Source organism: Epinephelus lanceolatus, chromosome 10, assembly GCF_041903045.1.
Source record: "Epinephelus lanceolatus isolate andai-2023 chromosome 10, ASM4190304v1, whole genome shotgun sequence".
Taxonomy (NCBI): Eukaryota; Metazoa; Chordata; class Actinopteri; order Perciformes; family Serranidae; genus Epinephelus; species Epinephelus lanceolatus.
The window spans coordinates 31618839-31645360 of record NC_135743.1 but is presented as its reverse complement, the minus strand read 5'-3'; the positions used below and the strand labels follow the sequence as shown (position 1 = coordinate 31645360).

The window sequence follows — 26522 nt, the reverse complement described above, 5'->3', positions numbered from 1 at the left end:
TTTTTTTGTGCCTGTCCCTTGGCTTGCGCTGCCTTTGCGTGGCTCCCAAACACCCACACGCCTCTGTATAAATATTTTAACTTGTCTAGCCGCATGAACTTTGCCTGCCCCTGCCGTTTACACCTGCGTGCTGAGACAATGTGTCCGACAAGTTGTTAATTGGACGTTTTCTCCCCCGTGTTTAAGTTTCACTTTGATACGTTGTGATCGCGGTAGGTGAAGGCAGAGAGGAGAAACATCGTGTCTACTTTTCCTCCTCCCCGTGTCGACATAACCAGCAAAACATGGCCGTCCTTTGCCGACATGTTGTTACGTCGATGGCGAGAGGGGGAACATTTGGGGAGAGTGTTTTTCTGCGCCCCACTGTCACATCTCGGGCTGGCCGGTGGAAACGGCCGCGAAACTGCGCACCGCCGCCGGTGGAGCCGCTCGCATTCAGCCGTGCTGAGGTTTCACTGCAACTTTTGGAGTCCGACGTTGTTTATAGACTTTGATTTGTGCGACTCTTGTGATGTAGGCGTAACGTCCCCCTGGTGATGCCTCCTCCCCTCCGAGACCACGGCTCTCACACTGCATGCAGACACACAGACACGGTGCTGTAGCATAGGGGCTGACTTATATCCTGCCAGTGCAGTGGGCCTGCAACTGCTGCGAAAAGTCAGGCGTGGTTCTTTATATTCACAATCTCAACTTTGGTAATGAACCCAGCGCCCCGGACTGTAGGCAGTGTGTGTGCCGCACTCCTCTGGAGTCAACACACTCTGCTTCAACCAGAGGAAAATGTGTCCTCAGTGCACCCAGTTAAACCCTGTCTAGGCATAGCTGCAGTTTGATTTATTTTATAGTGCTGTATCCTTCATATTGTCCTGCATTGCATGAGACAGCATTAGTGACTGAGGAGAAATATGAGCAGAGACAGATTGAGGATCACAGCATATGCCATGATTATAAACACGTGTACAGTGGAGCTGTAAGTGCCATAGGTCAAATGGGGAAATTCTGCTTGCTCTTAAAGGGCAGTGCATACTTTTCTAGTTTATTCCAGCATAACAGTAATTTTCATTTCATGTCCTATAGGTTTATTACTGGGAGACAACGCCACAAAGTTTCTTCAAAGTCATTGTAAACTCACCAACTTCCCAACAAGTAATGAGTTGCATGTAAGACATAAGTGAACTCTGTTCAAGCCCTACATAATTTGTCTTTTCGCTTTTTGGAGATATGACAGAATTTGGGTAGCAGTACTCAACACTACCAAGAGACAATATTCAAGATTGGCATTGTACAGACACTGCCCATATTATGCGTCTTGGATATCGGCCATGACTTGACTCATCCACATTTAATACAGTGTATTTGCCAATATTATTTTGAAATTAATTCAGTTTCCTCTATTTGTTACATTCGTTTACTCACAGAAGGCTGCCGACACAGTTCTTGGTGACACCGCAATCCCTGTTCTCACACTGCATTACAGTTCCCTTCAGCGAGCTTTATTAATTTAAGATTTTTTGAAAGACGTATTGGTACATGCCCTAAAATGAGGTGGTGCAAAAGGAAAAGTTGTATCTCTACAAACTACCATACGTCTAGCATTTATGGGCCAGTAATTGTGTTTTATTCTGTATTCTGCCTGTACATAATATGGGTTTATTTTAGTCCATAAGTATTGGGGATGATGACGATAAAAATGAAATTGATGAGCAAGTAAAAAGACAGTTTCAGGAACAGAGATGCTCTGGCTCCCTTTTCCATTTACAATCAAATATTGACTCTGACAGCACGTAGGTTTGGTTGAAATAGCATTTCATATCTTACATATTGCCTGCTGTGATCAACAGTCCCTGACACAGATTCACAATGCTATAATTCAGTGCACCTGTTGACAAGTATACAGTCTCAGACCTCTGACAGGTCAACATACTCAGTCCCTACAGGTGGCCCAATTAATTGAAAAGCATTTAGTGTCTGTTATGGATGCTGCTTTTCTGAGTAAAGCTGTCACCCAGTCTGCACTCGCATTCTTACTGCGAGTCTGATGAAACATCTTGTTCATTAGACTGGGATGACCTACTATGTTGTATTTCTAAACATTCCTTGATCAGCAGCCCAACAGAGCTCAATCCGTAAAAGATGTAAGTGGTTTTGATCACAGCGCAGTTAGCCCCCCCGTCATACCCGTTACCAGCAATTCCTCTGGGTATAAACTTGGCTTCGCTCACTAAGCCATGCACTCTTGCTCTTTCCATGTGAGTAGTAATGTGGCTCATGTTTGTTCTTCACATGGTTTCCACGTGTGATCTGCCAAATCACAGATAATGTTATATAATTCACAATGACAACTGGCTCGTTTTTATTGGTGGCTGAAAAATCAAAGGGTTTCTGTTGATAAAAGTGAACCGACACATTTTAAATTACACACAGTTGCTCAGCGTATTGTGTAGCCAAGCTTTTTTTTGCAGAACAACGTGGGGAATTCAGCCAAAACTAGGCATTTAAGGTGAATTATGAATGATTTTCTTGCTTGCCCAGACAAATTGACTGTTATCAAATCGGTGTACTAGAATGAAGTGGTGAATATAAAGGCTGACAATTAAAAATCCCTGTTTTTGTGCAGTGTTGGGCATAAAGGACATCACTGAATTGTTTTTTGATGGTGCAAGATTAAGGCTGTTGTTAAATATTTTTTGGGGGAAATTGTTATTCTCAGTATTGCACAGGGGATTAGAGAAATGCACAGATGTCACTACCTTGTTGTCCATAACCTCAGTGATTGTCCCATCATCACTACGCTATGACAGCAGTAAAGAGAGACAGAGAGCGTTTTAGTAAGGAGGGATTTTCTGAGCAGCCTAAAATCATTTGGTTTGTTTACAGTAAGGAGTTTGGCAGCTATTATATTTCAAGTGAAACGGCATAAAAAATAAATCTACTCTCACTGAATCGCCTCTTTTTCCAGTCTTGCTCAACCATGCAGTGTTTCTCAATGTACTGTGACCTCTTAGAATGTCACAGCCAAAACATCCAGCTGTGAGGTGATCTGCTCCGTTTGTTCCTAGAGGCGTTTATTCGTTTACTGTAGTCAGATGGTGGAAAATGAACAAGACTCAGTCTGTTACATTCATTTAAATAGAAACCATTGGTGTGGTCTGACAGCAAAGAGAGTGCACCACAGTCAAATATCATTTGTATAAATGACGTGTGAGATCTGATTGTTGGCGGTCGTCTTGCCTCCAGATGTTGCATGTGTCAATCATGGCAGCAATTGAAATTGTCTGACGCATTGTCTCACTGCTAACGGGAACTAACCTGGAGCAGGAGATTGACAGCAAAACAATGAGAAAATATGTTTGTTTTTGATAAATTAAAGGGGGCAGGTAGCTCTGTTTAAATACTGCTGTCCTTTACTTGCAGTCAACTTCAAAGTCAGTATGTGTCTAGAAATCAAACAGTTTGCTGTAGCGTAGTAAAATTACTTCGATTATTCTAATTATTCATGCAAAGTGTCATATGTAGCCTAAGTGATGATAGCTGTGTACTTTACCAATTATAGTGATAATGACAAACTGCTGGTAAGTCACATTTGACAGTTAAAGCTGAAGATATTAGATATCATCTAAATTGATCCTGTTGACAGCTGTCAGTCTTGCCATTAGCTGCTGAGCTAATGTTACGTTAGCTTATGTTACAGTTTCAAAGACTGACAGGACAAGCTGCTGCTCCGTACTAAATGTCCAAAAATCTTAATCAAAGTAGGGATGTTCCTAACGACTAATTTCACTGACATTTAAACGGAAGTTTAAAATTAGACTAGTCGACTAGTGTAAAAGTAAGAAAACAACTTAATCTATTCAGTTAAACATTTTCCGAAGAAATGTTGCATATATTTTTAGAGCCATTTAAAATCGTAAATCACATCTTTCAATAACCAAGTTGTATTTAAAATGCTGCTGAAATGTGGGGCCCTTTGTAAGCTACCACACATAATGACCATTGCAAATTATATGACAACTCACTGAATACAAGTTAATAAATAACATTTATTGAAAACAATATTCTTTAGGGCAATAAATCCTTTGGAAATGTGCCTGATTATTACAACCACATTTTCATTTGGTGAATGCAGTCGCATAAAATAAGAATCATTTTAATTATAAGTTGTACTAGTATTTTTGGTGCCAACAACCAAGGGAAGCAACGTCTAGTCAACTAGTCTACTAATCATGCACATCCCTACATTAAAGTGATTGAAATGTTAATGTGATTTACAGCTGAAGGATTCCAATTATTGTCTTTCATCAGCTAGCATTAGCAGTAGAGCACTGACCAACAACTAGCTTGATAATGACATGCTGCTAACGCTACTCTAACCATTGTTTGTAGCAGCTAAAAACAAGTGCAGGTGTACATGTTTACAATGCAGCTTTCCCTGAAAATTGCTAGTAGCAGCCAGTAGTACATTTTATAGTTTTCATAACTCACAAAATAAGTGTTACAGGTTGTTAAATCTAAAGAATCTAAGGCATGCTAATGACATTGATCCTGCCATTGATTTATGTAGGGACAGTTTGGCACAAAGAGGTTTTAACAACAGGACATTTTATGTTTTAAAGGGATCATAGTTTAAATGGCACACCCTTGCTCAAACTGGCTGCTGATAATGGGTTTGTGGTTGATTTTATAGGAGTATATTACAGTGAACTATATTTCCTGTTTTGTTCTTTCACTACTTGTTTAGGCTTTGCTGACCAAAGTACCATATGCTGCATGTGAGACTAAATATACTGGTCCTGTATTTTTGTGTTTGTCTTTAGATCAGACCTCTTTCTTACATGATGTGCGGCTGTTATTTTTAGTGCCAGCTGACCTGCAGTGGGTTTCAACACGTTTTTGTTTTTCACATTCATCAGGAACATCCAGCATTTCCTGCCCGCACATCACACTTCCATGTCTAATTCCGAGCCATATAATAGCCGTCCATTCTCTTGGTGGAACACTGGAGTGAGTCATCACAGGTTGGAGGACGGAGGGTTGTTGTCATCACGGCCTGTCGTGCTCAGCTTGGCTCTGTGATGACATCACCAACATCTACGCTGTGCTTTTGTTCCAGTGTTTTCGGCTCAGGTCCTCTCTCCGCTGTGCCTCCGCCGGCTCCTCAGACGTGTTGTTAGGTGACTAAGGCAACCACAGAGATGAGCTCATCACCTGTAGGTTGGGCTGAGTGGGAGCGTGATGGAGGGAAGGAGACAATTAGAGAGGCAGAGCTGAGGGGTTACGTAGGGACAGGAGGAGAGGGAGCGTGAAATCAACACTGTATGAGAGACTGTGTGTGATGTCTGAGAGAGACAGAGTGATACAGAGGAAGAGACAATTGAGTGACACCGCATGAGGGTGACAAGGGAGGAAGACAGAAGTGAGAAGCCGGTGGAGACTAAAGACCTGACCTGTAAAAGCAATTTTCCATGTTGGTGTCATGTCAGTTTCTGGTGTAAAAGGCTTTGATTTGCTAGCTCATGTCATAGCTGGATTCCTGGAAATATTCAGCCGCAGCATTAGCAGAAACCAAAGCAGCAACATTTCTAGGTAAAGCACACAAAAGGTCACAGTGCTCCTACATATGATGGTTTTGTGTGTCCACTAAGGCAGTCCCCTGCTCTGGCGCTCTGCTGGAGACAACGTTGCCCGTCTGTGCCCACGCAATTCTTAACAGAAAACTGCAGTAGAATATAAAGAATTTAAGTTACACCTGTGGTCCGAAATCCAACCGAACTAGAGATGTCGCAAAGAAAACTGGCGACACCGAGAGCCAGAGTGACAAAGAAAAGAAAGACAACACGAGAGACAGGATGTCTAAGCGGTGTGAATGAGAAATAAGAGACAGTCTAGCAGTGAGAGACTGCAAGATAAATGTGTGTGTGGGAGAAAGAGCAGGTACACCGGACCCCACCATTAGTATCCGCAGTCGGTCATTTCATAAGCGGTGTGTTTTATTAAAGACCTGCTTCATTGCTGCATTGATTATTATTTAAGTCTGTGGGTGCAAAGCAGTTTGTACAGCGGTGTGCTTCTACACGTGTAAGCATGTCTTAAATTTCCCTTTGTATATATCACCCAGCAGTCTTTGCCACTGCAGTCTTTTAAAACTCGAAAATGCATCTGACTGTGGTTGACAAATTAAACCCTCAAAAATTAAATTCTGAACCTAACCACCACTCCATGCAACTGTCAAAAAAGTTCACACCCTTGCACACAGTTGGTGTCTATATGTCATGTATGTCGTTCATGCCCGTGTGAGCATGTGTGTGGACTGTGGAGTAGCTCCCCGTCTCCCATCCCACTGTGTCCTCCAAAATTCAAGTTTGGAAAAAAGAGACAGAGTGGGGGGAGAGGAGAAAGGGAGAGCTTACTAAAAGGCCTTCTGCACTGCACCACGTCAGCCGCTGGCAGAGCACAGGCACACCCCTCCTGCCAGCGTGAGCCCAATGAGGAGAGGCTGGAGACAATTCCCAAGCCACACCCACTGCAGGGAAGGCAGAGATTGACAGGTTGGAAATCTGGCAGCACAGGAGCACTAAATGCTCGCTGAGACTCTTATAAACAAAACAAAGGACTCCAAAGTCTCCAGGCTTCCACATTTGGACTCGAGACAGAAATATTCCCCCTCTCATGCGTGCGCACACAGGCAAAGGATGCATTGTGTATGTTAATATTCATAATTAACCTATACATTACATCATGTTGCATTTGCGGTGATTACACTGTATTTACCATCGGAGAGAAGTTATCTAGATCCCCTCCTACGTCCCTTGTCATTGTTGACCTAATTTGGAGGCTGCTGGTTGGGTGCAAGATGACCCTTGCCCTACTCTACGTGTGTGCTAGTGCATTCACTGTAACTAAACCCTGCCCAAACAAAAAATTTAAAAACAAATTCAATAGCATTTTTAGCAGTGGTTTAAGCTCTTAAAAGTTGACATTGTGGAGAACAAGGTTTCCGTGGGAGAGTAATGTGGTGTTATCAGTGTGACTAGCTGTCTGTGCATAAGGCCATTAGGGAGAGTGAAAGAGAGGAGCATAGAGCTGGACAGGGGGAGCACAAAAAGGACAGCAAAATCAAGTCAAGGGGGCCCATTATCATGGAAGCTAAATAAAACTGTTTGAGAGGGATGGTTAACCCATGTATTATTCTGTTTGCTGTAATGAAACTCTGCCCTGCACCCCATCTGCTTTTCATTTCCACTCACAGCCGTAGGATCAAGTGAATGCTCGCTGACGCGTTGGCCTTCGTCATTGGGGTCACTTTGTGAGTTTATATGGGGTTGCAGCAACAAACTGAATTGAGAGAGCCTTACATGCTCCGTGACAGCGTGTGCATTGGATACATATCAGTTCCTGATGTTCAGCAGGCCGCAAAATCTGAGCCATAATTTGACTCTCATGTTTGATAAAAACGTAGTTACATTGCTTATTCCGAGTCTTTTGTCTGAGTTAGATTTTGAAATCCATTCAGATGATGATGTACTTTCTGATGTTTTACGTGTGCACTGGCTTCCACAAGATCGTTCTGACATACTAATAACGTAAACTACTTGTTGTCGTGTACAGACTACATGGTGTAAACCTTACCGCCGTGCAGAAAAAGTGAAGTTGAGCTGGATTTTCAACATCGCTGCTGTGGTGACACTGATTGACCTCTGCTGGGTTTCTGCTTCTGGATACCAGCACACACTCACGCACGCTTTCTGTTGGTTACAGTGTTACCATAGTAACACAACCATCAGCAGCAGAGTGGGTGACACTTGGATATTTTTATAGCTTGCCCTTTGTGTGTGTGACGGTGCTCCTGTGTGTGTTCAGTGAGGAGACAGGTCTGCCAATGTGAGACTAGTGTCTGTGTTCAATGTTACGTGGACCAGAATAAATGGAAGACTGGATTTTTGATCCTGTGCACTTCTGTCTGCTGGACAGTATCTCCATCATGCTGTATATAGGCCACTGTGTTTCTTACAGTGGTTGTAGATTAAATAAGGTCACAGCAGTGATGATGACCAGTCTGGCTTTCTGGTACTTCAAAGAGAAAGTGTGGCGGCTGGTCACAAAAACTGATGTGTGTGTGTGCGTGTGTGTGATATTGCAAAAGTAGCCCCTGCATCTTTAAGTAGATTAGATATAATACTGAAGAGGAAAAAGTGCTGATGTAAGAAAGTGAAAGTGTGCAATATACACAATCTACAGGAAAAAATGCTGATGGGACCAAATCTAGTTAGAATTGAAAGAGCACGTAGTAGTGAAATCCGCTTTGTCACTCTGATACCAGCGTATATATGTCAGCCAAAAATTAACCAGGAGTTGCAGTTACTGAAGTTTTAAATTTAGAATCATTGCTGCCATTAGTTTCTCAACGGTAAAAAAAAAGTCCTGCTCAGTACATATCTTGGTCACAGATCCTTAAAAGGATAGTTCAGATTTTATAAAGTAGGATTCATTGTATAAGGTATTTATCCATAGTTAGTGTACTACCTACAGTAGATGGTGGTCAGCACATCCCCAGTTTGGAGAAGCAGGCAGGAGTACTGTCGTAGAAACTAAGTAATGTATTGCTGTGGACAGGGTCAGTAGCAGAACGTATTTTAGCCACCTTGAAAAGTTCTGACTAAATAATCAATAACAGTTTAAGTTTACGCTACATTCCTTGTCGCAGACGGCTCTTTCCAATATAGGGAGGAGCTTCAGTCTCCCATCTACGCTCGCATCAAAGCCACTGGACTCCTTTGACAAAAACAGTGATTTTACCTTGCTGAACAGTGAACACAGGAGCTGCTGGTGTGTCGCTGCCTCAATCACTTTGTGTTGTTGTGGGACTTTGGTGAGTCCAAACTAACGCTTTTAAACGTCATAATCAAACAGTGACATAACAAACTAACTTACAGAGGCAGCAACTCCTGTGTGTTCAGTGATGTTAAATTACTGTTTTTCTCAATGGAGTCTGGATTTGAAGAGAGTGATGTAACAGCCTCAGTTTCCCTTCATAAATCGCTGTCTGACAGTAAGGTAAAGCCATGAAAATATTCTGAATATAGTGTTTTCTTGAATTGATGCTGTTTTTTTGTTTGGGTTGGAATTTTTTAGGTGGCTAAAATATGTTTTGCTGCTTACCCCTCCACAGCAGTACATTGCTTACCTTCGTGGTAGTACTCCTGCCTGCTTCTCCGAACTAGGGGCATGCTGACTGACATCTATTGTATATGATACACTGACTGTGGATATGGATGTCATACAACCCTAGTTCAAAAAATCAGAACTATCCTTTTAATTACCTATATTTAATGGAGTAGTTTTCGGAAATACACTTCTGTACTTTAAGTTTTGTTCATGTTATGTATGAATGGAAAAATAATGAAAAACCATCCTATATTCCATTAGCTTTTTTTCTTTACCACTCATTATCAGCATTGAAATCCAGAAATCCATTATAGGATGGGGTCCAGTGACAAAACAGAAATTACCATCATTTATCCACGTTTAGTCTTTATCCTAGCCCAGCAAAAGTAGTGCTGCTCTGTTGCTATGCAGAACATACCAAGCACTCAAACACAGTGCAGCACTGCTTTGCTCTAGAGGAGCCGCGTGATGAGATTTAAATCAATTCTGCGACGGTCCGAAATTCTGCCTCTCCCACCCCTGCTGGGACACGTTGTATTAATGGTGGTGGTGGAAGTGGTGGTGGTGCTTCTCATCACCCACACAATTCAGACACACACACACACACACACTGTCCTCCTCACTGCAGTGGCTGACTTGTGGACTAAGTAGTCAGGAGGGAAAACACACTCGAATCAGAGAGCGAGAGGGAGAGAGAAACACACCCCATACAGCAATGCCCAAAAAGCAGTGTGTGCATGCCCTCTGTGTAATATGGGTTTGTTACTTGTGAAGTTAGGTGTGTGATAAAGCTACAAAGTTTAAGGTAATGGAACAGAAAAGTCAAGTCACTGTTGCAGTCAGTGTTTTCTGTGCTGCTTTCTTGTCTTGTTGTGCTTGTTATTAAAGAGCCTTGGTGTTACAGCTGGTTTGTACTTCATGCATGGCTTCAAGTGCGAGAGCTGCAAAGGTTACCATCCATATGCCTTTGTGTTTGTGTTGACTGCATGCCTGAGAACTCTGGCACTCAATTGGCTGCGTGTGTATTTCAGGCAGTGCATAGACTTGCAAGAGACTCAAGTGCACCTGATCAGTCTGGCTGCATTATATAATTTTGTATTTGCTTTGTGTTGTATCAGCAGTGTGCACTTGTTGAATGACATTTTTTCATGAAGCAGGGCTAGTCTAAACACTCTTTCTACTGCCACACCAAATTCAGCTCTCAGATTTAACACTTCAGAGTTTCTTTAAGTATTCATCAGTTTCTGAAATCCACGTGAATGTTTTTCACATCGACATCAGTTGGATCCATCGCACAGCATTTTTATATGTCTCTTTTAAAGTTGGTTTGTGTTGGAGTGGTGAAGAACATTTTATTAAAACAAAATGATGACCACTGTGTTAACTGCATGCACAATTAATCAGAGCACACAAGGCTAAGTTAGGTTAAGATGTGGCAAAACGCCCCCCTTAAGAGCAAAGTCAATTTACTGTAAAATTAAAACATATTTGGATATGAGTTCACCATGATGTTGCATAAAGCAACACACTGTTGGGAGAAATAAATTGGTAGAGTAGCCAGTTTTGTTGTAATAGCACAAAAATTTAAATCTTGTTAAGGGGCCCCTTACTGGGGCACCCCAGGGTCATCTCCAGCCATTTTCTAGCATTTACAAGGCTATTTTTTTAACAATGTCTGGCACAGTGCTAACTCCACACGAGGGCTACATCACATCACTTCCAGCAAATTTCACAGACAACAATGAGGGCAAAACAGCATCATTTTTAACTGAATATTCTCTGGTCCAGCTCAGCAGAAAAAAACACTGTAACACAAACTCCTTCATGTTAGTGTGTTCACCCCAGAGCCTGTTTGTTACCAGCACTGACAACATTATCTTCACTTCACCTGTTAAACTGACTTCAGCAGTTAAGATAAAAGACACTTGACTGTCCTGCTGTTATAACCGTACAGACCTGTGAATTAACCACGGACACTTGCCTTGCTCATGGACTCAAGGTGGTGTGACGCTGTAGAATTAAAGGGAAATTTCAGTTTATTTCAACCCATCTCCTATCGTCCTAAATTTGTTTCAAGTCACTAGTGACAGAGAAATAATAGTTAGCATGTTAGCCGTTAGCCTAGATACAGCCGTAGCATCAGACCTGTTGAAACGTAATTGAACGGGCATCCTTTCAAGTGCAAAGTTAGTCCACTAACAAGCTTTTTCTCCACAAAGACCGCCTCATATCGTTAGGATAAATGTCAGAGAACATATAGAAAACGACATGTAAACGTGTTGTCTTACCTTACCGGTGTGGTGCCATGTTTGTTGTTTACCATTTAGCTAAGGCTGCAACCGGTCCCATTCCTTGCAACAGAGGCATTCTTCTTCTGTGGGCAATGGGGTACAGCATTCACAGGTAACGTTACACCACCGATCTTCAGAGCTAAAGCCTTCCAGCAGCCATTCCTCCTCTCTCATCCTCTATCGTCCTCTAACGTTACCTGTTGTGCCTCTCTCTCTCTCTCTCTCCTCCTCCGTTCTTCAATTTCACAAAGCTCTTCGTCAGTGTATTCTGGCTAAAATAAATAAGGGCGGCCATCGCCTCTCGATGTGGAAAGCCTATATACTAACATTCCACATTTAGGTGGTCTTCAGAGTTGTTGTCTTACCTTACGTGTGTTTACCATTTACCTCTGCTTCCCAAAGCGTGGCCGAAATATTGTGAGAACAAGCAGCGATCTCATACTGTGCCTGAAATCTCGCGAGAACACGCCGCAGCAGCTGCAAGGCAGAACCGGACAGTAGCCTGAAAGGTTCATTCATTTATTTTATGAAAGATTTATAGAATAATGGCTGACTTTTTGCCAGACTTCGACTTTGTGGAGGAGGAATTTGATTTTGCAGAGTTTGATGGCCGCCCTTATTTATTTGAGCCAGAATACACTGACGAAGAGCTTCGTGAAATTGAAGAATGGAGGAGGAGAGAGAGAGAGGCACAACAGGTAGAGGATGAGAGAGGAGGAATGGCTGCTGGAAGGCTTTAGCTCTGGAGCTCGGTGGTGTAACGTTACCTGTGAATGCTGTACCCCAGTGCCCACAGAAGAAGAAGAATGCCTCTGTTGCAATGAATGGGACCGGTTGCAGCCTTAGCTAAATGGTAAACAACAAACATGGCAGCACACCAGTAAGGTAAGACAACACGTTTACATGTCGTTTTCTATATGTTCTCTGACATTTATCCTAACGATATGAGGCGGTCTTTGAGGAAAAAAAGCTTGTATAGTGGACTAACTTTGCACTTGAAAGGATGCCCGTTCAATTACGTTTCAACAGGTCTGACGCTATGGCTGTATCTAGGCTAATGGCTAACATGCTAACTATTATTTCTATGTCACTAGTCACTTGAAACAAATTTAGGACGATAAGAGACAGGTTGAAATAAACCGAAATTTCCCTTTAATACAAGAGAAACACAGAAACGGATATGTGGCATGAGTTTTTTTTTTTGTTTGTTTGTTTTTAATTTAATTTTATATACTTTATTAATCCTCGAGGGGAAATTCACTTCTTTCACTCTGTTGTCAATTACACACAGGTCCGAACACACACATGCACAAACAGGACCTATACATGCACTAAGTGGAGAAATGTCAGAGTGGGACTGCCCATGACGAGCAATTGGGGGATTGCTCAAGGGCACCTCGGCAGTGCCCAGGAGGTGAACTGGCACCTCTCCAGCTACCAGTCCACACTCCATATTTCGGTCCGGATGGGGACTTTAACAGGCAACCCTCCGGTTCCCACCCCAAGTCCCTATGGACTGAGCTACAGCTACCCTACTGAGCTACTGCCGCCCCAATAAGAAGGCAATAAGAAGGAGTTTTTTTGGCCTGGCAGGGGTTACCATTGGCCTAGCAGCCTGTCAGGCCTGTACCGTTGTAAGTGAAAGTAGGGCTGAGCAATATGGAGAAAATCAAATCACAATATTTTTGACTTAATACCTCAATATCAATATTGCAACGATATTGTAGGTTAGACTATTGGTGCTTTTACAAAATACACAATGAGATTTTTGATAATCATCAGTAACATGGATATAATGACTAAAGGACAATTCATAGTTTACATGTGTCCACAAGACCCCATGAGGTCTCTCTCCAGTCCATGTGATGTCAGTGTCGTCATCCGTCCATGTGAGGGTCTGCGCTGACTTCTGTGTTCAGCCCAAAGTTTGTGACTGTGTAGACTGTAGGGGTGTAAATCACCAGTTTCATCACAACACGATATTATATATCGATTCTTTGGACAACAATATGATATTACAAAGATTCATTACAAAGTTACCATTCGATTTCGGTTTGATACAATTCAGGGGTCTGCAATCGATATTAGGCGATACTAAATGCCGATTTAACAGAGTCTGTTACAGAAGAAGCTGCCACCCCTTTCTTTTTTACTTTTGGCCATAAAGCTCACAAACAACACATAAATGATAAGTACAGTAAAGTTCACTTTAAACTGACTCCACTGACACAAATAAAACTGCAAACGGAATAAGTTAACCTTCAGGGCATTCTGTCATAAAGTCCTTACTGTAAGAAATCTTTTCATTTGAACTCAAACCATCATCTTTTTCATAAATCTGGCTTAAAGCCCTGAAGGCAAACTTCTCCAAACAGCCATAAAACACAGATTAACAACAAGATCGTTCAAAAAAAGTACAACAATCAGCTCAGTAGAAGTAGCTAAATCAAAGAAGTTAACTACAGTGCTTGCTAAGTGGGTGGCAACTGTGTGCAGACAAGGCAACATCATGAAAGACTCTGGTGTACGGGACGTCCTCACTTTGCCATGTTGTGACCAATCATATGCCTTACCGCCACGGGGAATAATAGTGTCAGGCATACAGTATCTGTATGGATCAGAGACGGCAACTAAACTGGAACTCCTGAAAAGTGCAAATGCTGTCACATTAATCGGCGATCATTGGACGTCAGTGCGTAATGAACATTATCTCAGAGTGCTCCTTTGCAATTCTAAAAGTGAAGATCATTAAGTAAATTCATTTGTTTCCCAATCAGGATGCTCTAGTATGAATTGCTTTGCCATGTTAATATGGACTTCAAAACTCTATTGAAATGTGGAATAATGGTATTTAAAACATGCAATAAAAAATGTGATTTTTCGCGATTAACTATGGAAATTCAACAATTGGCCATGTTTAAAAAAAATTCAACAGCCCTTTAAAATATTGTTATATATTACCCAGCTCTGAGTGAAACACTGCTCATATTTGCTTCCCTTTCACGTCACTGAAAATAGAGCTGCAACCTTTTACCTTAACATCTGAACTGCAGTTACCATAGTGATCCATAAGAGAAGTTCTTTCCCAATAATAACATCATTACAAACTTCAATCATGACCAGTTTATTCAGGGACAGGTTGGCACAGGGCCATCTGGTTCAGATCGATGTGTTCTAACAGTGGATATCTACAACAGAAGGCCACAATGCCTTTCCAAAATTCCAGTTTTTGGAAGCACTGAGTTATATTTTTCCCCCTACTACACTTTGAGATTACATCAGTGAGGCACAGAAATAGGAGCTGAGTGGAGGGTGCTGCTGTGACTCATCTGTTCAGTGTCATTTTCTTCTCACTGCTGTTTGGATAGATATCCTTCCTATTGCACCACTATATTTCTGTTGTATTAGATCATCTGTCTGTCTTCATACATTAGACAGGCTCAGTGGTACGGAGGATTTGTATTGATTTCCCCCGTGTTTCTCTCCAGTATGTATGCCAGTGTGTAGCCTAAACTGATTACTGCCAGGGCTGATAAATGTATCTGCTGCCTGGCAGCATTAAAGGTAACTCCTTCAGAGAGATGGCTCGACTAATATAATGCACCAGTCAGACAGACAGCCAGACAACTGGCAAGTACAGAGAGACGGGCAGGCAAGGGGCTGCCAGGCTGGGTATTCATACAAGTTTAATGAGCATCCAGACAGTAGGGAGTTTGTGGCTTCAGCACAGAGCTCGCTCTGCACACAGACGCTAACTGGCTGACTAGGTTAGACACACTAACGAAAAGGCGGGAGACTGACTGTCTGACCCGGGTTATGAAAGCAGCCGAGTTTGAGTGCAATTAGTTTTTTTGTACTGGATATAAAGTGAAAATAATTACGTGAAAGGCTCAGATGGCTGACTGAAACATTAGTGTTAGCACATTTCTTTCAGCTCCACAGCTGAGATGTTTACAGTCAGACAAACAGCTCAGAAAATAAAATTCGTCTCTCAGGGACGACGAATGATTATTTTCTAGACTGGAGCCCATTAGTAACGTTATTATGAAAGTATTATACAAGTTATTTTGATAAAGTTAATGACTGTCAAATAGACTTCTACATTGCCCTGCTTACTAATCACATTGTACCAATTATCTTTTCCACAATAGCATTCAGTGCTCCCAAGTAGTCAGTGAAGGCAGCAGTAGAGCGGCCCCTGGCCTGCTGCCGCTCTCCTGATAGAGCAAAGAGAGGAAGAGGATTCTGGTGCCAGTGTATCGTCAGTGTTCAGCACTCTTTACACAGGCTTTCCTCTTTGTTTGAGACAGTCAGCTCACACAAGTTAAATTTGGCCGCAACATCTCAAACGGCGGAGCTGCCCGTGTGTGTATATTGTGTAACATAATGTTCCCTTTTTTTCTGAGGCAGCTTCTGCTCAAAATTTGTCATGTTGTGAATTTCTGTAAATGACTCAATAGGCACTTATTTAATATGCAAACTGGCGTCTGATGTCAGACAGTCACTTTTTTGAGAAGCCCCAGGCATCATTTATGAGTTGACAACAGTGACATTGTAAAGCTATAGAGCAGTTGTTTCCTGCTTACTAATACAGATGTTGCATAAATGGAGCTGCTCATCCTCTCTCCCTGCGTTTGTGTGGGTTCAACACACCAGTAGGAGGTAAAAACAGTCCAGCTACCAGCTTTCTCTCTTCCATTGTGCTCACAGTCAGATCCTCATCCAGCCACTGCGCTGTCACCCATCAGCACACACGTAAAGTGTTGAGGCTGTGTCAGCAGCGAGGCAGCAGAAGTTCAGCAGGTCGGATAAAGTGGCACTTCAGATGCAGCTGACAGATGCATCTCGAGCTCCCCCTCACCAGATGTTGGCTACATTGCTGGGTTTTGGGCGGACTTTGAGGGACAGAGTGAGAGTAAGTGGAGGACTGAGTATGTACACTGCGGTGTTTACAACATGCATGTTCCGAAAACAGGGTTGGCAGGATAATTAGGACGCCTGTAACCTTTTCTGCCACTGGACTTAAAGTGTCTATGTGCTGTTCATGACTAGCTGCTATTATTTTTCTCCGTCTGACTGTTCCTTGACCTCCCCCATCGACTTGAGTGAAGCTGTAGAAACCTCACAAATGCACCACAGCATCATTATCTTCATTCTCATGCCTGTCAGCTATTTCTGCTAGATTTCTGTTTCCCTGAGTATTTTTTTTTTTCTGTCTCTAAAAACACCAAACACAGGTGTTCTGGTCATCCCCGAACATACAGTGTCTGTCAGTGACACGGATGTAGCAGCTACTTGACTACAGCTCTACGTCCACGGTTGCTATAGCGACACCATGGCAATGAGTCTGCATTCTAATGATGCCTCAGTGGGTTGTATGAGGAGTTGAGATATCTCGGGACAATGAGTCGACTGGCGAAACGACAGCCTTCGAGCCTTGAAGGGTACAGTGCAGTGTGATTAATGCGCAGCTGGTGAAGAGGCCCAAATTAAGCATGTGACACTTTGGCGGGACTACAAAGTACAGTTGGAACCTGCTGAGCTGGCAGAAGACCCTAAAGCAGTGATACTCATCTTGCTAACATTTCTGACCATTTCTAATTCACAATGTCAATAAATTGATTCACGCTGGGATTTTTTTCCCGTACTTTGAATGTAAATAAGCTGCTAGAGTGCATAAAAAGCATCTAAATAGAGTTTATCTATCAAAAAAAAAGTGCCAGGGAAGGATCCCCCCTATAGTGGAGGTCCAGGCTGAGCCCTGAATGTCCTCATGCGACTGAATTTGCCTCTTAGCAAAGATGAGTGAGGACAGCAAACGTCAAAAGGCTAGAACAGGCAATTCATTTATTATATAAACAGATAGATTTTATTAATGTTTGTGTATTAACTGGCCCCTGACCCTCTGTCATTCTGCAAAAGTGGCCCCCAGGCAACACAAGTTGAGTATCCCTGCCCTAAAGTCTTACTTTTTTCATATTTACTGTTACCCCACCCTTTTGCAGTGTAACTGTACAGGTTTAAATATGATTACAGGGTGGGGTTAAACCTATTTCTTCTGTCAATATTTACCCATAAGCGTCACATTTAGGTAGTGTTGCATACAGGAGATTTTAATTTGGGGGAGGACTTTTCCTTGTGCTGTGTGCTGACTTGGTTTTATGGAGCCTCATTACGTCTTGATAGAGGAGCACCACTGCTGCATCGACTCATTTGATTTTTACTCATGTGAATATGAAGCTTCTGCATGAGGCCTCCAGAATATCAATAGACTTTTCCAGCCAGATAAGCTCCTCTCTCTCCGCTCATTACAATATTACCCTAGGAAAGTTTCCTCTGCTCACTCTCCCTCAGCTTCTCTTAACTGCCTCTCCTTCGCAGAGGTGTCATCTCAACAGAACCCAAATAAAAGCTGCTGTCGGCTTTTTAAGATATGTATCTGAAGCTGCTTTGTCTCTGCTTTCTCACTGTGTTCACACTCTGCGGCACAATCTGATTTATGATTAGTCAATATTTCTCAGGACAACTTGTCTCACTGACAGCTGTAGACCTGTCAGCTGCATATATTTGCATACCAGCTACGCTATCAAACCACTGCTATCAAAGTGTGATGATAAATGTTTTTACTCTACATAAATAGACACTAGAAAATCCTTTTTGTAAAACTTGCCCAAGCTGGTCCATGAAAGTATTATGTTTTCATTTTTCAGTCTGCGTCACCACCTGAACTCTTCTAGTCTTTGCCAAGTGACTGTAATTAAAGTAGGTATGTGTTTGAGGCGGCCAAAGTTCATGGTCGGTTCATGGTCTCAAAGATTAGTGCTCATGTTGTTGCCATGATTATACAACTGCTTGTTTTAATGTATCAGAAAAACTGTGCCAATATTTATTTCAGCAACTTGCTTACTAATCAGTGAATAGTTAACCCTAATTTATCATAGACATATGCAGTTGTTTTTTCATCACCACATGAGAGGGAAAAAAACAAGACATTAATAGACATTCTCAAGGTGGCACTCCAGAACATTTTTCAGTGTTGGCAGTTTTGCAGAAAATGTAAATGTAGCTGAAATCACACAACACAGAAAATAGAAGAGCCGGTATCCTAGGGCTTCCATTATCGATTAGCCTGACGATTATTTTGACAGTTAATCTGAGGAGTCTGCAAAATGTCAGAAAAAGGAGCCAGAACGCGAGCTGATATATTCACACTGCTTAATTTGTCCAGCCAGCAGTCCAAAACCCAAAGATACTCAGTTTACTGTTATAGAACACCAAGAAACATGCAAATATTCACATTTCAGAAGCAGGGACCAGAGTATTCCTGGCATTTTTGCTTAAAATGTGACTTATGCAGATATCAAAGTTGTTGGCTTTTAAAAAAAAAAAAAATCAACCAAGCATTTCAGCTCTACATTGCATTAACAGTAACTTATGTATTGTCTCTTCTCCAACACGTCTGCCACTTCCTCCTCAAGGTTTCATGATTCATTTGAAAATGTGTCATATAGTCTGAGATAACAACACTTTGCGTAAAGTTGTGGGGTTGTATGTGTCTGGATTTCTCAACACACCACTCCCTCCCTCCATCAGCATGAAACAACAAATACTCATTAAGTGAGGTAGTGCTTCTTCAGACCTCCAGTGTCCAGTGATTGCTCCTCAGCCCACTGCAATTAGTTTGTTGTAAAAGGCGTTGGCTTCTCTTTTCTTTGCAGCACCAGTGTTGTACTGGTGAGGCGATCAACAACCTGTAGTCCATCTGTTTGTTTGTCAGCTTCCTTTGACCTTCTTCACTATGAGCCATTCTAGCCAGCCGGCTGACTGTTTTGACTCCCCTACCATTTTTGGGTTGTGGCTCGCTGCAGATCCACACGGGACACCGCTGAGCTTAAATAACGCAGCATGTTGCCTTTCTTGACACGCTCAAACCAGCCTGTTTGTTGCCTAATGCAACGCTTACTCAGAGGCACAAAAGGGCACAAGGCCCTTCCTCAGACCTTGTGCCCGAAACGTCACCCATCCATGAAGTGATTTAATTCAATTTTATTTGCATTGGAGCTTTTTTGGTGTGCGGACTTCTTTTCCTTTATCCTACACGTTTTGACTTTTTTGTCCAGCACCCAATCTTTATTTTTGGATGTGCGCGCTTCCTCGTTTGTAATAGAACAAAACATGAAAGTCTCTTAAGCTTGTGTTAACCACAGGCATTATTTCTGGGACCTAACCCAAAAGCTCATTCAAAAATCCCACTGACTTCAAGATGAGGAAGCCAAGAGTGCAAAAAGCTAACTCATATCTGGGTTTTTGGGACTCATTCCTGGGGCACTCTACAGTGACAGCAGTTTTTTTTTGTTCACTCGAACCAGATTTTTAAAAAATAAAACTGTACACTACGCTGTACAATTGACGAAGTGCAGACATCCCTCTGTTTGGTTGCTGATGAAAGGATTCAGTGGGTGTCGCATTGAAAATGATGCTGTGGCAGTTTTAAGTGTCGTCGTTATGATGATGAGTGGAAAATGCCACCTACACTGAGGGGGTTCTCTCCCTAGTGGAAAAAAAATAGTGTAAAGGACATGGTACCAAAAATGAGTTGAGCTGAGTGGTGTAGAGCCAAACTATGCAGAGGAAATGAGGCAATAGCTAGCAGAAGTAGAGGACATGAAGGTAAAATAAGGCTTTGTAAACAAAAGAAGGCCCAAATAAAAATGTTGGTCTAGTTGTCATAGTAATCTGTGTTCTGTCTTGTCTTTCTTTTATCCAGGTAGCATCCTGTCATGCAGTTCCAGGAGGTCTGCCAGCACTGGAGCTGACACTGTCAGCGAGCCCGGCCTACTCTACGCTACAACAGTCCCATCTTTACCAGACCTTCACCTTCCTCTGCTCTCCGCTCGCTCCAGCCACTAATCTTCCCCCAGGGGACCACTGTTCTTCAGACTCCTTAGCTGCTCACTTCCATCCCAGAAACTGTCCTGTGCTCGCTACTTCTCCGAAAAGAGAGCCTGGGCCTGTATCAGGCTTCTAGTATAAGCCAGGCCCCCTGGCTATTCTTCGCCGCCTGAGATTGTTTATCCACCCACCACTCTGTGACAGTAGTCCTGCATCCTGGGCACCTCGGCCTCCTTGATATCATCACTGGCCCAGCAAAGGCACCAAGTGAGGGCAGCTGTCCACCTAGACAAACCCAGGATCCATCATCATGTCCAGTCGACGGAAGGCCTCCACTCCCTTAATGATCCGGCCAGAGCAGACCATGGTGGAGCTGGATGATGATGAAGAGGAGTCACATGACATGGAGGTATACTCTCAGTATGCCTTAGTATACCAGAAGCAGCTGGCTTTTCTTAAATAGGATGGGCTAATTAAATAAGGGTTCATACTTCCTAGTAATCATCCTAATCTTTTTCTTCTCTAGGATACATTTTCTTGTGATTCTGTGTATTTCAGTGGATGTGTAGATTTCAGAAAGATTTAATTCATAAATCTATGAGATGATGCAAACACACATCTGATATATTAATGTGTGTTTTTGTACAGGGAATATACAGTATTAAAAAATGCCATTTCTTGTAAAGTGTCTTTTTATTTCTGAAAACTGCCATCTTCTAGAGAACAACGGAGAATTACACAGAGGAGGGACCTATGGAAACAGATCTGTCAACAGAGGCAGAGCCCTCTGTGGAGTTGGACCTGATGGGCAAGGCCTCGGAAACTCCCACGGCTCCAGACAAACCAGCAACCGAGCCACCAGACCTTTCCAAGCCTCAGCGCAGACAGCAGGGGGGCTATGAGTGTAAATACTGCCCCTTCTCCACGCAGAACCTCAACACTTTCAAAGAACACGTCGACGCCAACCACCCTAACGTCATCCTCAATCCCCTGTATCTGTGTGCCGTCTGCAACTTCAACACAAAGAAGTTCGACACCCTGACGGAACACAACGAGAGGTGTCACCCAGGGGAGAGCAACTTTAAATTCAAACGCATCAAAATGAACAATCAGACAATCTTGGAACAGACAATAGAGGGGTGCAGTAACAATGCAGTCATTTACAACACTTCCAGTGCCATTTCCGGCAAAGGGGACGAACTGGGCTCACCGCCACTCAGCAAACCCTCCACAGTCAAGATCGGTAAACCAAAAATAATGTTGTCAGATATTAAACGGACAGATTTGGGTAAGCTGACCCCCGATCTGTCCAAGAAACCAATCACAGCAGTCAATGTGAACGGGACGGTCATCATCCCTGAGTCGACTCTACTCAAAGCAGAAGGCCTTTCTCACATCATGCCTTCCCTACAGCGGCCTCTAAACTATACTCAGGTAGGACACACAGTGGAGGAACGATGCTCATTTTTTTATATGTACTATTCCTCTACAGTTAAAGGAATAGTTTGACATTTTGGGAAATACACTTATTTACCTTCCTGCCAAAAGGTAGTTGAGAAAGTCAGCACCACTCCCGTGTCTGTACATCAGATAAAGCTGCAGTCAGTGGGCGCTGAGCTCATTCTCATAATGTGATAAATGAGCTTTAGATGTGTTAGTGGATGTTTTTAACCTAACCCGGACAGAACCAAGCTACTTGTTTCCCCCTACCTTCAGTCTTTATGCTAAGCTAAGCTAGCTGTCTCATGGCTCTGGCGACACATTTGGCCTACAGACATGAGACAATCTTCTCACCCTTGAAAAGAAAACTGAAATTTTAAAGTATTTCTTCAAATTCTGGCACTGCATCGAAATTTAGCTTTTAAAAGTGGAGAAGTTGTTTGTCAAATTAACATTTTAATGTTTTGCTGGTAATGTCTTGATTTTATGGGTCTGTAATTTCCTACTCATTTCCTGGAAGTTTCCTGGGAAAAAAACCAATTTAATTAAGTGCTAATTATAAGGAAACAAGATGCGGTGTTATATTGGTGCACTTCAATTGATTAATTCAAAGTAATTGCTAAGACGAGTATACAATTTAATACATTTAAAGAGAATGAAGTTACTAATTATACATTATTCATTAGTTTTAAGGAAATTTTAATTTTGATTTTAATATGCACCATGCTTAATTGTATGTTCTTGTGTGAACAAAAGAACTGAAAACAGGACTTGAAGCCATCATTGGAGGATTAAAAACAGCCATCAAGTCACCATTGCTTACTGTATCTGTACAGGTGCCGAAGATCGCAGTGCCCCTCAACACCACCAAATACAACCCCTCGCTGGACGATAACCTGACACTCATCTCTTCCTTTAACAAGTTCCCCTACCCAACCCAGGCTGAGCTCTCCTGGCTCACCGCAGCCTCAAAACATCCAGAGGAGCAAATCAAAGTCTGGTTCACCACACAGAGGCTCAAACAGGGCATCAGCTGGTCACCTGAGGAGGTAGGAATTATAGTAATGATAATATCTGTGGCACTCTTTCAACTGTTGTCCCTCGTGAGGTTTAGTGTTTTTTTATCAGGTCTTTTTCACAGCTCAGAAGCCCAGCTAAGGTATCACGTGGTTTCCCAAAGTCTAAAATCTTCTAGCTCCTTGCATTTGAAATGCTCTCAATCAGCTTGCATTCAGATTCCAAGTGCTGACAATGATTACCATTTTAAGTTGGCTATGAAATGCCCCATGTTCGATCACTCTAAAGTAAGTCACAGCTCAAAGAACAAGTGCACTGATTGTTGTAATAAGCTTTGATCAGGTCATGAGCTTTTGTTTGAAGACTGATCTGTGTTGTTATAGTTTGCATCAGTCTCACTTTTCATTTCACTTTACATCAGCAAACTAACAACCAGCAGTCTTATAGACCTGTCAGATGAAAGTGTAATTTCTTATTTCTGGTGATGAATTTTTTATCTATTTTTAATCCAGAAAAAGGTATGCACGTATGTATGTATGTATGTATGTATGTATATATATATATATATATATATATATATATATATATATATATATATACACACTGTATATACATCTTCAGTATACATTGTCACTCTCCATTTTCTGTCTGTGCTTTAAGTTGCTGTGACATGAATTTCCCAAGTGTGGGATCAATAAAGTTTATCTTCTCTTATCTTATGAATTCAACAGTAAAGTTAAGCAAAAATGAAACCCTCCTTAACAAGTGCTTTCCTTTTCTGACAGGTGGAAGAAGCCAGGAAGAAAATGTTCAACGGTACCATCTCCTCTATGCCTCAGACCTTCACCGTGGTTGCTCCTCAGCTCAACTCCCAATCGTCCACCAACCAGTCTGCAGCCTCCAAAGCCATGCAGTCAGCAGCCTCTGTCTTGCAGCCCCTCCCCTGTCACCTCCTGGGGCAGACGAGCCTTGTGCTGACTCCTGTCGCTAACGGCTCCACTGTCACTTGTGCACCGCTGGCACTCACCGTGGCTAACCAGGTATAACAGGCAGAAATGTTACCTTGCACAGACACAAGAACACAAACAAGTTAAGAGCTAAATCAAACTGTGGGTCAGATATTAAAGAAAAATACAAAAATATGGATGCGAGTGACATGCTTGATTTAATCTGACAGACTTGATTTAAGGTAAGCAAAGTTTCCACCACATTTGCCACAGGTGGCACAGTCGCTTAAACGACCCCTGGCCTCCCCAGTGATCGCCACAGAGAGTAAACGACCCTCCATCATTCAAACCATCTCGGCACCCATGGCCACATCCAAGCTGGCGTCATCCAAAGTGCTGAGTTTCACAGTCGACCCCAACAAAACAGCTGAGCAGCTAACAGTGCTGAGGTCCAGCTACACACAGTGTCCTTTCCCCGAGGAAGATGAGGTAAGAATAAGTGAGTGAAATGACATTTCTTGTGCCGTGCCTTAGGAGGTCTAAATAAATGTGAATGAATTTTGGCATTGTAGCTGCTTTTGTTTTTTTTAACACACCACTGTCATTGATGAACACACTAAGTGTTTCATTTTCTGTTGTATTCTGTCATGTGATAGATCTACAGGCTGATAGAGACCACCGGGCTGTCCAGAGGAGAGATAAAGAAATGGTTCAGTGAACAGAGGCTCCTTAATCTCAAAGGTATGTGGTTTTATATCAGTGCCACACATCTTAAATGACAAAACACTCTGACTGTGATTAACCGCACATCTTTCCGCGGGTTTTAAACAAGCTAATTTTGCATCTCAGAGGTGCATTTTAATTGCTAAGCCTTTAAAAAACAAATATACTGAGAAAGCCAGTTGTGCTTAATCGTCTTCTGTAATCAGCTGATAATGATTTTTTAACTACTGTTTATGCTGCGTCGTTTAGTAATATCAATTACCCGTCTTTTGAAAAGTCGCTAACATATTGTTGGTCCTTAACTCTCTCTGTCTGTGTCTCTGTTTAAGGCGTTCCTCCACCTCCAGTGCTGGTGAAAGCAGAGGTGACACCAGCACCCAAAGACAGTCCTGTAAAGAAAGCAGTCCCCAGTCAGTTTCCCCTGCTGGAGAGGGTGAAAGGGAAGTCATCAGAACAGCTGAAGGCGCTGGAGGAGAGTTTTCAGAGAAGCGGCACTCCAACCGAGGCAGCGCTAGGTAACGCCGTCTACCAACCCTCTCACAAACACATGAATGCAAAGGGAATGGTGGATATTTTACAACTTGGACCCTATTTGTGACTAATAGGAACAACAATTTTTTAAATCGTCCAGTATTGAGCGAGAGCACTGCAGCCGGCAGTGACGAAATAGGCTTCAACATAACCACTTGGAATAATTGCACCGTCATTATACATCTACTAAAAGTGCTTGTTTCTACCACCGACTCAGGCTGAGAGTGTTACTATAAGTGACAACATTATGGAAATGATCCCTACAGTAATAGACTTTTTGTTACAGAGTAAGATCCTTTTTGTTAAACCAGAAACAATCTTGAAATGGCCATCACCAAACCACCAAACTTTATCTGAATTGACAGTGTTTTTATATAGAAACAGCATTTTTTCACATCTAACGGGGTGAAGTAAGGATTTATTTTAACCAAATTAGAACTGATGATTGTTGGAACAGTGGACAGACAAACCAGGATGGTTTTTGTGAGTTTTATTTTATTTCTGTCACTTTGAATTAAGTGGGTTTCATGATGATAAAATCAGTGTTTATTTAAATAGTGTCTGGTGGCTTTTCCAGTGATGATTTGGGTGCCTTGTGGTTAAATAAAAAGGATCTTACTCTTTAATATAATGGAATAGCTCTGTAGGGATCCTTTCTAGATGTTGTAAAACACTTTAAATAACAATCTGACTCTGTCTGTGACAAAAACAAGCACTTCAGTGGATGTGCAAATATGCCTTGAGTGGTTACATTGCAGCCTCTTTCACCACTGCTGGCTACAACAGGTCTCAATACTGGACCAATTTGTTGTTCCCATTAGTCACCTAGACACAAAAACATGGGAAAATGAGTCCAGCTTAGACAGTACCAAACTTACCCTTTAAATCACATATCTTTTGGATGCACAGAGTTATGTCTTGGTGTTAGCTCATTCTTACTTTGATTCATAATATATAACATAAGGAAGATAGATGGAGGAAGGGACAAGCATTAATGCCCCTATTTACCCAAAAATATATTTAGACTTGACTGATTTCACAGTGGTGAGGAAGAAGACATCTTGTGTCCAGCAGTTTAACTTCTCAAATGAAAAACACAATACCTTTAAACATTATCCTTTTCATTTACAGAATTTCTAAATGTTGTAATAAACACTGCCATTTACTGAGTGCATTTATAGATTCAAACAACAACACAGTTGTTTTCTTGCTCATTTCCTCGTGGAAAATGTGGATGCTTGATGTGAGCACATTATACACGTTTTTGCCTGCAGAAACACAAGTCAGCCATCCTGCAGGTTGTTCGCTAATGAAGCACGAGATTGTCTTGCCAGTTACATCTATTTTTAGGATCAGTTTACATTGTGAAGTTTCTGAGAGAAAAAAATGTTACAGAACTGTTAAAGTACTCATTATAAAACTTACTGACTGAAGGAGGATAAATTGGGTGAGAGTCAGATGGTCAGCTGAGCAGTTGGTTGTGTTCTTGTCAAAATCCTCACTCTGTAACTCAGATGCT

The 26522-nt window shown here is 42.1% G+C and overlaps 1 protein-coding gene across 1 annotated transcript in view; it reads left to right on the top strand.

Annotated features, from left to right (window-relative positions):
- The window catches only part of zhx2a (zinc fingers and homeoboxes 2a), a 33647-nt gene that overhangs the window by 278 nt on the left and 6847 nt on the right, over positions 1 to 26522 (top strand). The window contains exons 2-8 of the mRNA XM_033640377.2: positions 20221 to 20754; positions 21066 to 21779; positions 22622 to 22834; positions 23588 to 23842; positions 24023 to 24238; positions 24406 to 24490; positions 24802 to 24987. Of these exons, the coding sequence (XP_033496268.2) occupies positions 20656 to 20754; positions 21066 to 21779; positions 22622 to 22834; positions 23588 to 23842; positions 24023 to 24238; positions 24406 to 24490; positions 24802 to 24987 (1768 nt within the window). The 5' untranslated portion in view covers positions 20221 to 20655. The remainder of the gene's footprint in view (positions 1 to 20220; positions 20755 to 21065; positions 21780 to 22621; positions 22835 to 23587; positions 23843 to 24022; positions 24239 to 24405; positions 24491 to 24801; positions 24988 to 26522) is intronic.